This window comes from Lepidothrix coronata, unplaced genomic scaffold, assembly GCF_001604755.1.
Source record: "Lepidothrix coronata isolate B3197 unplaced genomic scaffold, Lepidothrix_coronata-1.0 Scaffold188, whole genome shotgun sequence".
Classification (NCBI taxonomy): Eukaryota; Metazoa; Chordata; class Aves; order Passeriformes; family Pipridae; genus Lepidothrix; species Lepidothrix coronata.
The window spans coordinates 84,003-97,324 of NW_016690368.1; the positions used below are offsets into that span (position 1 = coordinate 84,003).

At 50.8% G+C, this 13,322-nt stretch overlaps 1 protein-coding gene across 5 annotated transcripts in view; it reads right to left on the bottom strand.

The window, feature by feature from the left end:
- Positions 1–346: 346 nt before the first annotated feature.
- CFAP74 (cilia and flagella associated protein 74) overlaps positions 347–13,322 on the bottom strand; it is a 61,628-nt gene continuing 48,652 nt past the window's right edge. For all 5 annotated transcript variants that reach the window (XM_017831237.1, XM_017831235.1, XM_017831234.1 and 2 more), the window contains 15 exons: positions 12,363–12,496; positions 11,500–11,776; positions 10,934–11,041; positions 10,171–10,328; positions 8,846–8,980; positions 8,362–8,471; positions 7,959–8,014; positions 7,613–7,732; positions 7,210–7,362; positions 6,757–6,886; positions 6,074–6,228; positions 5,118–5,256; positions 4,211–4,338; positions 3,717–3,851; positions 347–2,614 (listed from right to left, as the gene is read on the bottom strand). In XM_017831237.1, the coding sequence (XP_017686726.1) occupies positions 2,501–2,614; positions 3,717–3,851; positions 4,211–4,338; positions 5,118–5,256; positions 6,074–6,228; positions 6,757–6,886; positions 7,210–7,362; positions 7,613–7,732; positions 7,959–8,014; positions 8,362–8,471; positions 8,846–8,980; positions 10,171–10,328; positions 10,934–11,041; positions 11,500–11,776; positions 12,363–12,496 (2,052 nt within the window). In that variant the 3' untranslated portion in view covers positions 347–2,500. The remainder of the gene's footprint in view (positions 2,615–3,716; positions 3,852–4,210; positions 4,339–5,117; positions 5,257–6,073; positions 6,229–6,756; positions 6,887–7,209; positions 7,363–7,612; positions 7,733–7,958; positions 8,015–8,361; positions 8,472–8,845; positions 8,981–10,170; positions 10,329–10,933; positions 11,042–11,499; positions 11,777–12,362; positions 12,497–13,322) is intronic.

The window sequence follows — 13,322 nt, forward strand, 5'->3', positions numbered from 1 at the left end:
TGAGCCTTTCATTTGATGTTCTCTGCCATCCCACCACACCACCGGGGAACCACGGCATGGGAGCCCCCGGGTACACAATGCCAGGGAAGCACCAGTGGTATTCCCTGCTTTTGCTCCATAAGGCCCAACTGCAGGGATTCCAGGCCCAGCAGTGATTCCAGGCCCAGCAGTGATTCCAGCCCAGCAGTGATTCCAGGCCCAGCAGTGATTCCAGGCCCAGCAGTGATCCCAGGCCCAGCAGTGATTCCAGGCCCAGCAGTGATTCCAGGCTCAGCAATGGCACGGGGCAGACCGAGCCCAGGGTTTTCCTCCAGGGCTGCTCAGGATCACGGGGCCGTTGCTCACCCAGGAAAACCTGTGCTCATACGTGTGAAGCAATCGCTGAAGTCACTTCTGGAGAAGCAGAACATGAATTATTCATATGTGTGTGACACTGGTGCTTATTCTTTTACTTTCTGTGTCAGAAATGAGCTGGGTTTGCCTTTTAAGGATTATAAAGACCATCCACGGATGTGAATTGTTTATTAAACCAGAGCTGCATCAGCACGGGATGCAGTTTATGATTTTAGATGCAAATGGGAAATCACAAACCTTGTGTCCAGTGACCCAGGAGTGATCACAGTTGCAAAAACTCAGTCTGAAAGCAGAATGATCACAAGTGCAGAAAACTTAAGCTTCTAGGAAATGTAGACATATTCCTGAGGTCACACTTTCCATGCTGTCCTCACAGTAAGGGCTCCATCCCTACTGGGGTCCTGTAAGGTGGACTCAGTGGCATGTTTAGAATCTCCTGGCAGTTTTAATGCCTGAAGTGCTCTGACTGTGATAACCTGCTTTGGAAGCACAGAATGGAAGAGGATCCTGTGCCTGTTCAAGAGCTGAACTTGCAGGAAGGCCGTGGCTGCTGTGCTGAGCTCCTGCTGGGAGCTGGCACTGATCCCTGCCCAGAGAACACACCAGTGCTCCCAGCTCTGTGCTCATGGAATCACCTACAAACCCACCACTTCTGGTCCAGCTCGTCTGTCTGAACTATGAGGGGAATTGTTTCCAGTCACCAGCCATCCCAGCCAATTGTCTGCTTCCAAAGGATCCAAATTATGTGCCTGGAATAACCCTTTGACTCCCACCCGCTGTGCCCTCCCTTGCTCTCTGGGAACTGCCCTCTCCCGGGTCCCTGTCCCCCGGGCAGCTCCACGTGAAGCAGTTTTCCGTGATGGAGTGGGATTTACTGGCCCTTCTCAGGCTGTGGGAGAACCAGCACACAAAATCCATTGTCCCCACCTCCAGCCCAGCTGTGCCAGGGCTCTGGCGAGGGCAGAGCTGTCTCTGGCTGGCACTGCCACCCCCAGCTCCTGCCCCTCCCCTCTCTGATGCTGCAGCATCTGCAGTCTTTAGACTCAAGAGTTAAGTGACTCCACAGCCACTCGAGCCATTATTAAATGGGAACAGGTCTCAATGGATCAAACAACTGGCTGGAAAAACAAGGAACCCCCTCATCACTCACACAAGCTTCCTCTGTCACGGGGGAAGACCTGCTGAAGTATTTCTCGTGACAGCGGCTTTGCTGCTGCTCCTGCAGCCCCCGGAGCCACAGGAATATTTACAAACAGGGTTTCCATTCTGGGATTGCCTCACCCAGACCGGTGATTTAACAGCCACAGGGGGCAAAGGGCAACACACCCTCGGAGTGGGGGGAGGGAACTTGGTTACAGCTTTGCAGTGACTCAGGACAGAGCTGACACAAGATGTCAAAGATTATCCATGTTTCCAGTGCTGACTCCCCGATCCCTCCACTCTCCACCCTGGGCTGCCCTGAACCAGCTGCTGCTTCCTGACACAAGTTACACCTGCAGGGCCCTCCCCGGAGAGAGGCAGGGATCTCCTCTTAGTCAGAATTCAGAGGGAAGCAAACAGAGAAACCCAGAGTTCCTGGACAGCCAGGATGTAGGGCAAGGATGTCTGATCACACCCAGGGAGCAGCACAGGCACTGCTCCCCCAGACCACATCTCAGCAGGCAGGTTGCAGAGGGCACTGTAAGAGTGACTGCCCAGATGGGCTGCAGGAGCCTTGGATATGAAACTTTATTCTGGTCTTAAAAAAGTCAAGGATCTTCCAAATTCTATAAAAAGCATCTGAAATTGGAAAATGAGACCTCGTTTGAAACCCACCCATGTGGATGTAAACCAAACACTCCTCCTGGTGGAATGCCCACCTTTGGGAGACACTGGGATTAACAGCAGTTGTAGCTACTTGGGCCCCTCATTAATTCCTTCTTCTACCACCAGATTATTGTCCCAGAGTCAGCTGGAAAATGACCCTGGTGGCACCAGAGTTTACAGAGAATTTTGGGGAAAACAGAGCAGAAATATTAAATGTCCCTTCCCTCCCTGCTCCCCTCAGGTACTTGCAACAATCCCCAATGTCCCCACGTTTCCCCAGAGATCCAGTGAATTCCCAGCAATGTCAGCCTCCATCTTCCTCTCCATGGGCCGGGAGCCCTCAGGGGGTGGGAGCACAGGCAGACACGACTCGAGCCATGAACAGGACTCGGTAACACACCGTGATGTCCCCCTTCAGGGTCAGGAGGGCTGTCACCAGGGGAGGGTCACTGACCTACAAGAAACCACAGAAACCCCCCTGGTTTCTGTCCCAGAGCAGGGGAGTGGGTCAGGCTCTGTGGTGCCAGCCCTGGGCACAGGTTTCCTCCCTCCCCCTGTGCTGGCTCTGCTGTTCCCAGCACGGCTCGTGCAGGCAGGGGGGTCTGGCAGTGACTGAGCCTCTGTCCCCAGAGTGCCCCTGACTGTGACACTGTCACAGCAAGAGCAGAGCACTGGGCAGGAAACGGGTCCTGTCAGCCCCCAGTGAGTGCTGCAGCTTGTGTAAGAGCCAGGGCTTACCAAGAGGCACAGTGTCAACCTGTCACCCCTGCCAGGAACCCCAGAGCCCCTCTGTGCATGTGACACCAGCAATCGCCTAATTTTGGAACAAGCTGCTCATCCTCCCATCCCACACATCCCACTCAGCTCTTCCAGTCCCCGTGAATGCCCCGGGAGGTGAATCAGAAGGGGCAGTCACGGCCCTGTGGAGATGTTGGGACCTCAGACCCAGCCTCTGGGATACAAAAAGGCAGGAACAGCCAGGGAATTGAGGTTGCTAAAGTGGGAAATCAAAAGGCCCCACTGACTTCCAGGAATGTGCCAAAGGCAAGGCAGCCCAGAGAAATGTGAGCAGTGTGGCAGAGTGATCCATGGAAACCCAGCTGTGCCAGTGGGATGCAGCAGTTCCCTCTCGGGGTCACTCAGGGACTCAGAGCTGTCCCAGAACAGCAGCAGCACTTTGGCTCTCGGTGCTCTGTGACAGTGGCCTGGAAGGAGTTATCCCCCAAATGGTGTCCCTGTGTCCCCCAGGATATCCCTGTGTCCCCCAGGATGTCCCCATGTCTCCCCAGTATGTCCCTGTCTGTGTCCCCCAGGATGTCCCTGTGTGTCCCCCAGGATGTCCCTGTGTGTCCCCCAGGATGTCACTGTGTGTGTCCCCCAGGATTTCCCTGTGTGTCCCCCAGGATGTCCCTGTGTGTCCCCCAGGATGTCCCTGTGTGTCCCCCAGGATGTCGCTGTGTGTCCCCCAGGATGTCCCTGTGTGTCCCCCAGGATGTCGCTGTGTGTCCCCCAGGATGTCCCCGTGTCCCCCCGGTGTCCCCCAGGATGTCACTCACGCTGAGCTCTGCAGGTGGCGCCCATGACACGCGGATGCTCCGCTCCTGCCCGCGCTCCAGCGCTCCCCGGGGCTCCTCCACAGCGATCCCCGCCCGCTCCAGCTCCGGCAGCGAGTCCAGGCTGAACTCCACGGCCTGGGAACACACAGCACACCCTGCACTGCCCTTTGCCGAGCTGCTCCTGCCCCTCGAAACCCCGAGGATCCACCTCGTTCGTGGTTGTCACAAAATCTAATTCTGAGCTCAAATTCTGTCTTTCATTATTAGGGAAGCAAAGTGCTGCATTAATTATGTTGCTGACTTATTCCTCCTATATCTGCCCCCGAAAAAGAATCTTTTCAAACACAGTGCAAACATGGTGCAAAGTTGATCACAAACCCTGAAAGCTGTGTTTTGTCATTTACAGAGTGAGTTTTGGACAGAAGGCAGCAGCAGCCACCTGTACACTGCCAGTACTGCCCACAGCATAAACCTGCAGGTTTCCTCTCCCTCACCTTCTTGGCTGCCAGCAGAGGTGTGTCCACAGCCCCCACCCTCAGCTCTGCCCTGGCTGGCTCTGCAGGGCCCCCTCCATCCACAGATTCCAGCAGCAGGAGAAGGGACCTCACCGGCTCCTGTGGCTCTAAACAAAGAGAGACAGTCAAACCTGAGCCACTTCAGCTCAGAACGAGCAGAAATTGCACCAGGATGGGTTTAAAACAAGTGGTGTTGTGGCAAACTCCTGAGCTGGTACTGACAGGGAGACCCTTCTTACAGAGCTAGGCAGGAGTTCAGGAAAAGGAGGTTTTGTATAATTTGCAATTGCAAACTGCAGTTGTTGCTTGTTTGTCAAGTTCCACGCTGGTTTTCCAGCTCATGGCACACACCTCTGTGTACCATATTCCATAAGTGTGCATGTGCTTCAGCTTATTTTTACCTCAGGAGTCAGGGGTTGCTCACACCCTGTCCCTGGACACAGATCCTGCCCACAGAAGTTAAGGAAGGATCACTTCAAAACCCTGAAAGTGTGTCTGTTTTGTAACAGGACGAGTGGGAGAGTCCAGGATATCTGGTTATACATGAAATAATTTTCTAGACACCTAATACACACCAGAGAACCACAGAGAGCAAACACATCTTAATAACTTTGTAGCACTGTTACATTATAATTCTTTTTTTGCAAGTAAGTTGCAGAAGTGGATGACCATTAAGATACAACTGCATTAAAATTAAGAGAGAACCTTCCTTAAGAGAGTTTCCTGCATTTTTGTGTGTGTTACAAACACAGGCTGTACCAAAATGCTCATTTGTTCTGATTCTGGGAAAATTGTCTCCTAATTGCCTTTTTCTTAAAGGAAGAGGAGCATTCCCACGTCTCATCACTCCCTGCTCTGTGACAAGGTGTCAGTGGTGGCACTTTACCTGCCGTCAGTGCTTCCTGTGATGCCACAGACGATGTGACAGCCAAGGACTCCACGGGCACGTCCAGGGGAACCCCCCCCTCCACAAACATGGGGTGCTCCCGCGCCGCTCCCCGCAGGGGGACCTCGTGGGCTGTTTGCTGGGGGGGACACAGAGCTTGGGATGCAGGTGCCAGCTCAGTGGAGTGACAGCTCCATGCCACAGCAGCACCAGGGGCATGGAAATCTTGGCACCCCTCCTGTGGAATGATCCAGGCCGAGAGGATCCCCAGTGCAGGAGCCCTGCCCTGCCCACTCTGGGCACTGTGCCCCAGGAGGGGCTGCACAAACTCTTTATACAAACGCCACCAAAAAGGGCAAAACTGCTCTGTTGCAAACCTGGCTGAGGTTTGTGAGCCAGGACCAGTCTCCAACCTCAGCTGGCTCGGGTTTGTGTTCCCAGTGACGATCCCCAAGGTCTCTGGAGACACACAGCCTGCAGAGAGGAGCAGTCCCTGCCAGCCCTGCCCTGTCTGCAGTGCTGCTGCCGGGCAGTAGTGGTCACTCTGCCCTCGCTGTTGGCCCCCGTGTCCTGGCAGGGCTCGGGGTGCCCGCGGTGCCTCCACCTGCCCCTCCGGAGGTGCATCCCGGGCTGCTCTGCAGATGGACCCTCGGCCCTGGCCGCCGCTCCGGCCGCTCCCTGGGGCTCCCTGGGGCTCCCTGCACCTGCCAGCCCTGCCTGCCCCTGCCATGGAACGTCCCTGCAGGGACCTGCTCGGAGCTGTGCCCGGAGCTGTGCCCGGCGCTCACCCCCCACTGCAGCGGGGAGGGGACGGGGCCGAACCCCGAGTCGCTGTTGTCGATTCGTGACTGAATGTCCAAACCTGGGAAGGGTCAGTGGGCCCCAGACCCGCCCTCCCCTCCCTACACCAGGTCAGGAACATTCAGACTTTGCTCCCATAACCCAGGAGGTCTCACCTTGCCAAAGAGCACGACCCGGAGGCGGTCGGAGTAGTACAGACTCTCATGGTCAGGACTGAAGGTAACAACAAACTCCTGGCTCTTCCCAGCCTCGATTTCCCCCTCTGTTGGAAAGACGCTGAACACACTTAAGCCACTGTAGTTCTGTGTTCCTGGTAAACAAAAATGAGGGTACAGATAAGAAAGGAGGACAGCTCCATCTTACTACTTCATAAATTTTAAACCCATTTAATTTTTGTTGGAACAGCGAATACATAAGAGCTGATACATGGCTTTGCAGCAAAACAGGGTGTTAGAAACACCAGATAGCTCCATCCATCAGTTTGATAAATTCACCTCCAGAGGAACTGAAGCAGCATCACCAAATCCTTCCTATATTCTGACGTGTTTTCACAGAGATGGACATCCCTAAGCATAATCTGTAATAGGCAATTACAGATTTGTGTGGGTTTATTTAATATCTCCTTCCTTGTGGGTACTTGCTGAGGCTGCATAAATTTACAGCTGCCCATATTGAAAGAATCAGTACAGCTCCTGCTGGGGAGCAAAACGAGGTCTTTACTTTCAATGCTGTGATGCCCCAGGTCTGACAGGGGCAGATCCACCAGGACAGAGCAGTGCTGCTTTACACTGCCTGAGCCTTCAGCAAAGGGAAAAGAGGAAAGAAAGCCCCAAGTTACCAACAAACTCTGTTCTCTGCCCAGAGGAGCTGAGGAAGGCCGGGATGTTCTGCCGGTCCCTGTCCCGGGTGGGTGACAGCGAGTCCAGCTGGGTGCAGAACGGCAGGGCCAGGCTGGAAGTGTTCTGGACCTGGGGACATTCAGTCACACAGCAGCATTGGCATCAAGGAAATGGATTCTCAGGCCTGCAGGGTCCATAGCTGGCAAACTGGCTGAACTGATGTTGCTGCACTGCTGCAGCTCTGTGTCCCCAATGCCACTGAGGACACACATCAGTGCTGCCCAAAACGTGTCACACCAACCCCACCCCCAGCAGGACCAGGCTCCTCTGAAGTGTCTTCCATCAATGCCTTTGGTCATTGCCAGACTTGGACAAAATCTGAGAGGAGATAATTCATGTCCACTTCCTCCCTATTCCTGACGTGCTTCCCAGTTTGGCACAGAGGGACTTACCAGGACTGTGGAAGTCACCTGTTCCCCAGCCATGACATATCCCATGTCCAGCACTCCTTCCACAGAGCAGACAGTGCCTGGCACTACCCCGTGCCCAGAGAGGCTCAGGCTGAGGGTGGAATTGGCCACCCTGATGTCCAGGGTCTCACAGAACTGTCAGGGGGAATGTCTGGGTTATTCCATCTGCTGAAGGAAACTCCCCACCCCTCCAACAGACCCCCTCCCACAAATGGGCCATTACAAACTCCTGGGGTGAGTGCACAGACACTAAACCCAAATGTTGGGAGGGGCAGCAAAGGTTTTCTCATTATTTAGAGTCTCATCCTGGTTGGTAACACGTGAGTTACACACCCCTCATATCTCTCTCCTCCTTCCCCCCATTGCTGTTCTATTTCCTACTCACCCATTTATCCTCCTCTGGACAAAAGGAGATGACCAGGGCTTTGCTTTCGCCTGGCTCAAGCATTCTAACTGCTCTCACCAACAGGAAGGGGCCATTGGGATTCAGGGCTGAGAATCCCAGCTAAAAGGGTGCAACTCAAGGAAAAACATTCATAAAGATTGAGCAAAAATATGTAAGAACAGACTCTACACATTGTTTGTGTGTCTTCAGTCTGAACTAACCATCTCTGAGCTTCTGAGAGATCAGTAACTCAGAGAAGATGAAGCTTCAGTGTCCAACAGGTCCCCTGCAGAGGAAGAGGCAGAGGCTGGATGGCAGGGGGGCTCCATGTCCCACACAAGGATACCCCCACCCTCCCCAGGGAGATGTTCTGCAGGGTGATTCGCTTCATCGTCCTGTGGCCTGTCAGGAATGAAAACAGCTCCAGAAGTGATGATGCTCAGTCCTGCCCTCCCATTCCTCCTCCTCACTCCTGCTCCTCCCCGGGCCAGACACTCGTTCCCTGTCCTTGGCTGAGGCACCAGGCAAAGCTCACCAAAATGCCTTCAAAGTTGTCGAGCTTCCAGTTCCCTGCCTGGGACCAAGGCTGCTGTTTCCTGGGCCTCAGCTGCCCAGACAGGCTCCTCGTTTTCCACCCAAGTGCCCACTAAGGGCTAATTTCTATCCTGACTTCCGAAAACCCAAAACTATGCTCAGAGGACCCTCCTGTCAGACAGAACCCACTCAGCACTGGAATTCAGCCTCCATACCTACGGAAACGTCTCCAAAACCGACCATGTTGTCCCCACTGTCTGAAGTGACCAGAACAGGAGGGGCCACAGCTGGACAGTGCAGCTCCAGGTACAACGTGTTGTAAGGGCTGGAGAGAGAGGAAAGGGAGCCAGGGAGTAAAAGGGCAGAGCTCTTGGATGGCTGAGAAATAAGAACTACTGCCAGAAATCAGCTCATCTCCCAGACTGTGACTGCAGGGCTGTGACAGCACCACACGTGACTCCTGGTGCTCCCTCTGTGCCCAAGCAGAGCCATGAACTATCTGGCTCCAAGTTCTCACACAATTATTCTTTGAGCTGCTTTGATATTTGTGTCTTTGATTCTTATCCAACTGGTGGGCTGTGAGCACGAGCTTCTACCGCTGAGCTATGAAGTCATCAAGATCAGAAAACAAACTTCTCCCCCAAGGGAATAAATCACCACCATTTCCCCCCAGCACTTCTGGACTATCAGTTGCAATACCTGCAGCTCAGGTGTCCAGAGCCCTTCTCTCCAGCAGCCTGTCCACTTGCAACAAAGCAGGGAATGATGTATTTCTTAAAACTCCCACTGAAACTCCTCATCAGGGAGGCCTGGGCTGCCCTGTAAGCATCAGAACTAGAGAATCCAGGAATAAGAATCATCTCAGTGAGTGAGAGAGCAAGCAAAACATCAAATAAATATCTACTGAGCTGTTTGTTGATTATTGTTTCTTAGTCACACATTCAAAATTGGATGTAACAGTGAAACCAAATGACTGTCAGTAATGGACCCACCCTACAAAGTGGTTGGCTTTTGTTGCCAAAAGAGAATAAAAACTATAAACCCAGATAGCAGATGTTATGCTAAAGACTGTAAAATCCTCAATACAGTTTCCTTTGCTCGAATACATCAAGTATTCCAGTGTCTTCCAGTCCTTCTACGTCACCTCAATGATGTGGAAACACACAGGATCACATCCCTCTAGTCCAATGTCTATCCCTCTAGTCCAATATGTGAGCAATACTTTAAAATAGGAATTTTCTTTTATGACCTCTACTGAAAGTATTTAAAAACTATAATTATTGGATTGCAATCAACATGGGATTTTAGTCAAAAATATCAATACATCCAGTACAGCCAAATCCCTGGTGCTTCAGTATGTATTTACTTCCAAATTCCTCAGATTAGGCAGAAATGTGGCTCTGAGAAGTTGAATTATTTGCTGAACCAGGGACTTCAAGTATCAGATTTTGCATCTAGGAACCCAAATTTGCAGGCAGCACATGCTGCCAGTGCTGACTGAGGTGCACACCCTGGACAGTGACTGTCCCACAGCACACTTCCCTGCAGCCTTTCCCTGATGAAGATGACTGTGACTGATGGCACAGGCTCTGCAAACCCTCCAGTCAAACCCAGCAGTGCTCCACGCTGTGCATTTGGGCCATCAGATGGTTCTGTGAGGTCTGTTCACAGAGGGTGTAGTGGTGGCAGTTTCTGTGGGTCACTCAGTCCAGCTCTGCAGTTGCCCTTTAAATAAACCCTGGTAGGCTCAGCCCGATCCACGCTCAGCCCCAGCTCCTGCTCCCTGACAGATTCTTTGAAGTCTTCAATCCTTCTGATGCATAAAGGGATTCTTTGCCTCACATGAGAGGGTACAGCTGTGTGGCTCTCAAGCAGCACTAATTTTGGAAACAGCCTCTGCAACACAGCTAAAGCTGCTCCCTCTCCAGTTTGCTTTCTTGTCTACCTACAGTTTTAGTAGATTTATTAAACTACTTATAAAGAGAATGTTGTCTGTGTAGTACAAGATGCTTTTGCTGACTTACTCAGGCTTTAACTCTTCAGGTTTTGGCTCTCCAGTCAGGCTTTTCCTGCCTCCATTATTCTCAGGCTGTTTGGGAATGGAAATGCTCAATTTCTTTCCCTCTCTCTTTCCATTTTTCTTTTCTTTGTCCAACAGACCCTGAGGGTCACCACTGGGAATCTGCCCAAGACACGAGTTAACAAAGACACAGCCCAAGGCCACAGAGCCAAGGAGGTGACAGAGGGCACAGAACAAGGGACAGCAGGACTATGGTGACAGCCCACAGACATAGCAGATTTACAGACATTTCCAATAATGTAAAATTAAGTTAAAATGGACATATTTTACCCCTTCTCAAGAGAGGAGTTCTGTATCTTATGGGAATTTTACCCGTTTATCTCATAACTAAAGACAACCACAGGGGGTCACATATGAACTGACCCCAGGGTTGCACATAAAGCCCCAGGATGCTGTAAATCTGCAAGCAGTCTAGAAGCCTTTTTTTTTTTTTTTTTAAAGAGTACTGCAGTTGGCATTTGCCATAAAATCCTCTAGGAATGCTTTGGAAATGGTTAGCAGGAAATTAAATTGCTGCCCAGTGACCTGGCTGCACGTTCAGTGCCACAGCACAGTCCCACCCTCATCCTCTGCAGGCAGGTCCTGCCCGGACCTCGAGCTTGGGCCTCATTAATATGCAAATAATTTTATGATAAAAATATCACCCAGAGAAACAAATCTCTGGAAGTGCCAGACCAGCAGCATGTGCTGTTCTTAGCATTCCTTACTTGAATTCCTGCCTCTGGCACAGCTGCTCTGCTCAGCCTCCGAGCTGCCTCCTCCCTGACGAGCTGCTCCGGCAGCGCGGGGCTGAAGGACACTCGGATGGAGCTTTTCTGGGAATGGAAGAGCACAGCAGGGGTGGTGGGCACAGCTCAGCCCTCATGACAGAGCCCCAGGGAGCACACACACACAGCACAACAGTCACACACAAAATACACTCTTCCCCCAGGTGAATCAGAGGACCCTTGGGATCAGGTCATTGACAGCTTTTTTGGGAGTCCAGGATGTCACAGTGGGCTGGGTTTACACGACCAGTACTTTTGATATTTAAACATTCTTCAAATAAATCCCAGTGACAAGACTGGGGAAATGTGAACACTCCCATAAGGCATTAGCCAGATTTGGTGGTTCACCCTCAGGCCTGATTTAAAACATTATTTCAAACAATACCAAATATTCCAGCTCTTCTAATAATAATTCACATTTTGAGCTTCATTTACGAGTGACAGCCTTTGTGGAGATGTGACGATCAAAGATTTGGCAGAACACTTGACATTTAAAGTGAATTTACCTGCCCAGGCAGCACAGTTCCCACAGAAGGTGTAATTGTCACGGGACAATCCTCTGGCACGTGGAATTCAAAGGAAGTGGGTCCAACTGGGGCAGGTTCCCCCGTGCCAATCCGAGGGACAGCGTGGATGAGGCTGTTCCCACTCACGTGGGGATTCAGCACGTCCAGGGTGGCTTCAGACACAGAGTTCAGAGCTGTTGCAGCAAACTGAACCAAGGAATGAGACAATTCAAGAGGTGGGTGGACTCCAACTGCTTTGCATGACAGCTTGAATTGTCTAAAAATAAACACATGATAAATTGTCTCAGCATAAAATAGTGTCTTAATCAGCCCGGAAAATAGGGAGCTAATCCTGTAGTCCCTATTTAAGCAGAATTTCAAGCTTGCAATGGGAATTTTGCCTAAAGATGAACAATAATACTATCTATTTTTAATGCACAATTGGCCAGAGTCCCTGCTTGAATTCTTCCTCTGTGAACTTCTGGAAACACATCCAGTCAAATCAAAGTTTATGCCATCATTATTGCAGCAGCATGAGCTTAATGCATGAAGCATTTGTACAAAACAGAATTCCTTCAGTGGTTCTGCAGGTTGGGCTGACCTGGGAGCTTGGAAATTGGACAAGGATAAACTTGAGGAGGGGTAGGGAAAGTCACCTCAGTAAAGACAAATGTGTCAGCCAAGGGTGAAACCAATGGCACCGAGCAACTCTTGTCAACTGGAGAATTCCCACTGGCCTCAAGTGCTTATCCCAGACTTTCCTCCTCAGAGCAGGCAGGGCTCTAATTTCTGGAGCAGCTTAACAGTGGAAGTCCGTTGTGATTTAGGTTTCCACATCACCTGTATTCAGTCTCTTCACATACCTGTTAATCTCTGTCGTGCAGGTGAGGTCAAAGCTGTACTCTTTTGCCTTGGTAGCTTTAAAGATTATGTCCAATGTCAGGCTCTCCAGGGGAAGAATAACTCCAAATCCATCGTTGGGTTGAACTTCAACAAACTTCAAAATGGCAGAATAAGAAGTTATTAGTTAAATTATCAGTTTATTAATAAATTAAAATGAGACATTAGTGGTAAGATTAAGAAAATTTTGTTATTATATGTGGGAGTGTCAAGAAAAGAGAAACCTTCTAGAGAGAAGCTTTGATCTGAGTTCCTGATGAGTCTGATTGAAATGCAGATTTCTCATCTCAGTAACTCAAAAGGGATTAAATCCATTAACTCAGACTTCAGGAGAATCCCTTCCCCAGCTTCTTCCCATCTATGGTAATCACCCTTCTCTAATGTTTATTTACTCTTCATAGACAACTGAATGAAATCTGATAAAAATCTCAGCAGTTCCCCCTGTCTTTGAGAGCTGATCCCTGTTTGAGGAGCAGATTCCCCAGTGACAGGGCCAGTTTAATTCCCACACTTGTACAGTGGTTTGTGTTTGAGTTGATGATGATTCAAGAATGTCTCCCCATCACACTTTAAGCTCACCAGGAAACACACACTGTGAAAGAAAGCTTTCACAGAGCTGAAGTTAACAATTTCCTTCAGCTCCCTCCTTGATTTTAATCCCTAAACCAGCAGAGAACAGGAGAATGCCTAATTAAATGTCAGGTTCCTCTAACTCTGATGCCAATGTGCCAAACCATTTCACACTGTGATCATCCTGCTATTATGGAGCTTGAACAGCCAACTTTGTGCAAAAAATACTTCAGCAGACCCAGCCCACACGAACTCAGCAGCTCCTGTGATTAATTTGGCTTCCACATCCACTTACAGTCAGTCAGAAAGTGCCCAGCAGTGGCTCAGGATTGTTCCCAAGGGGCGGTCTGGGC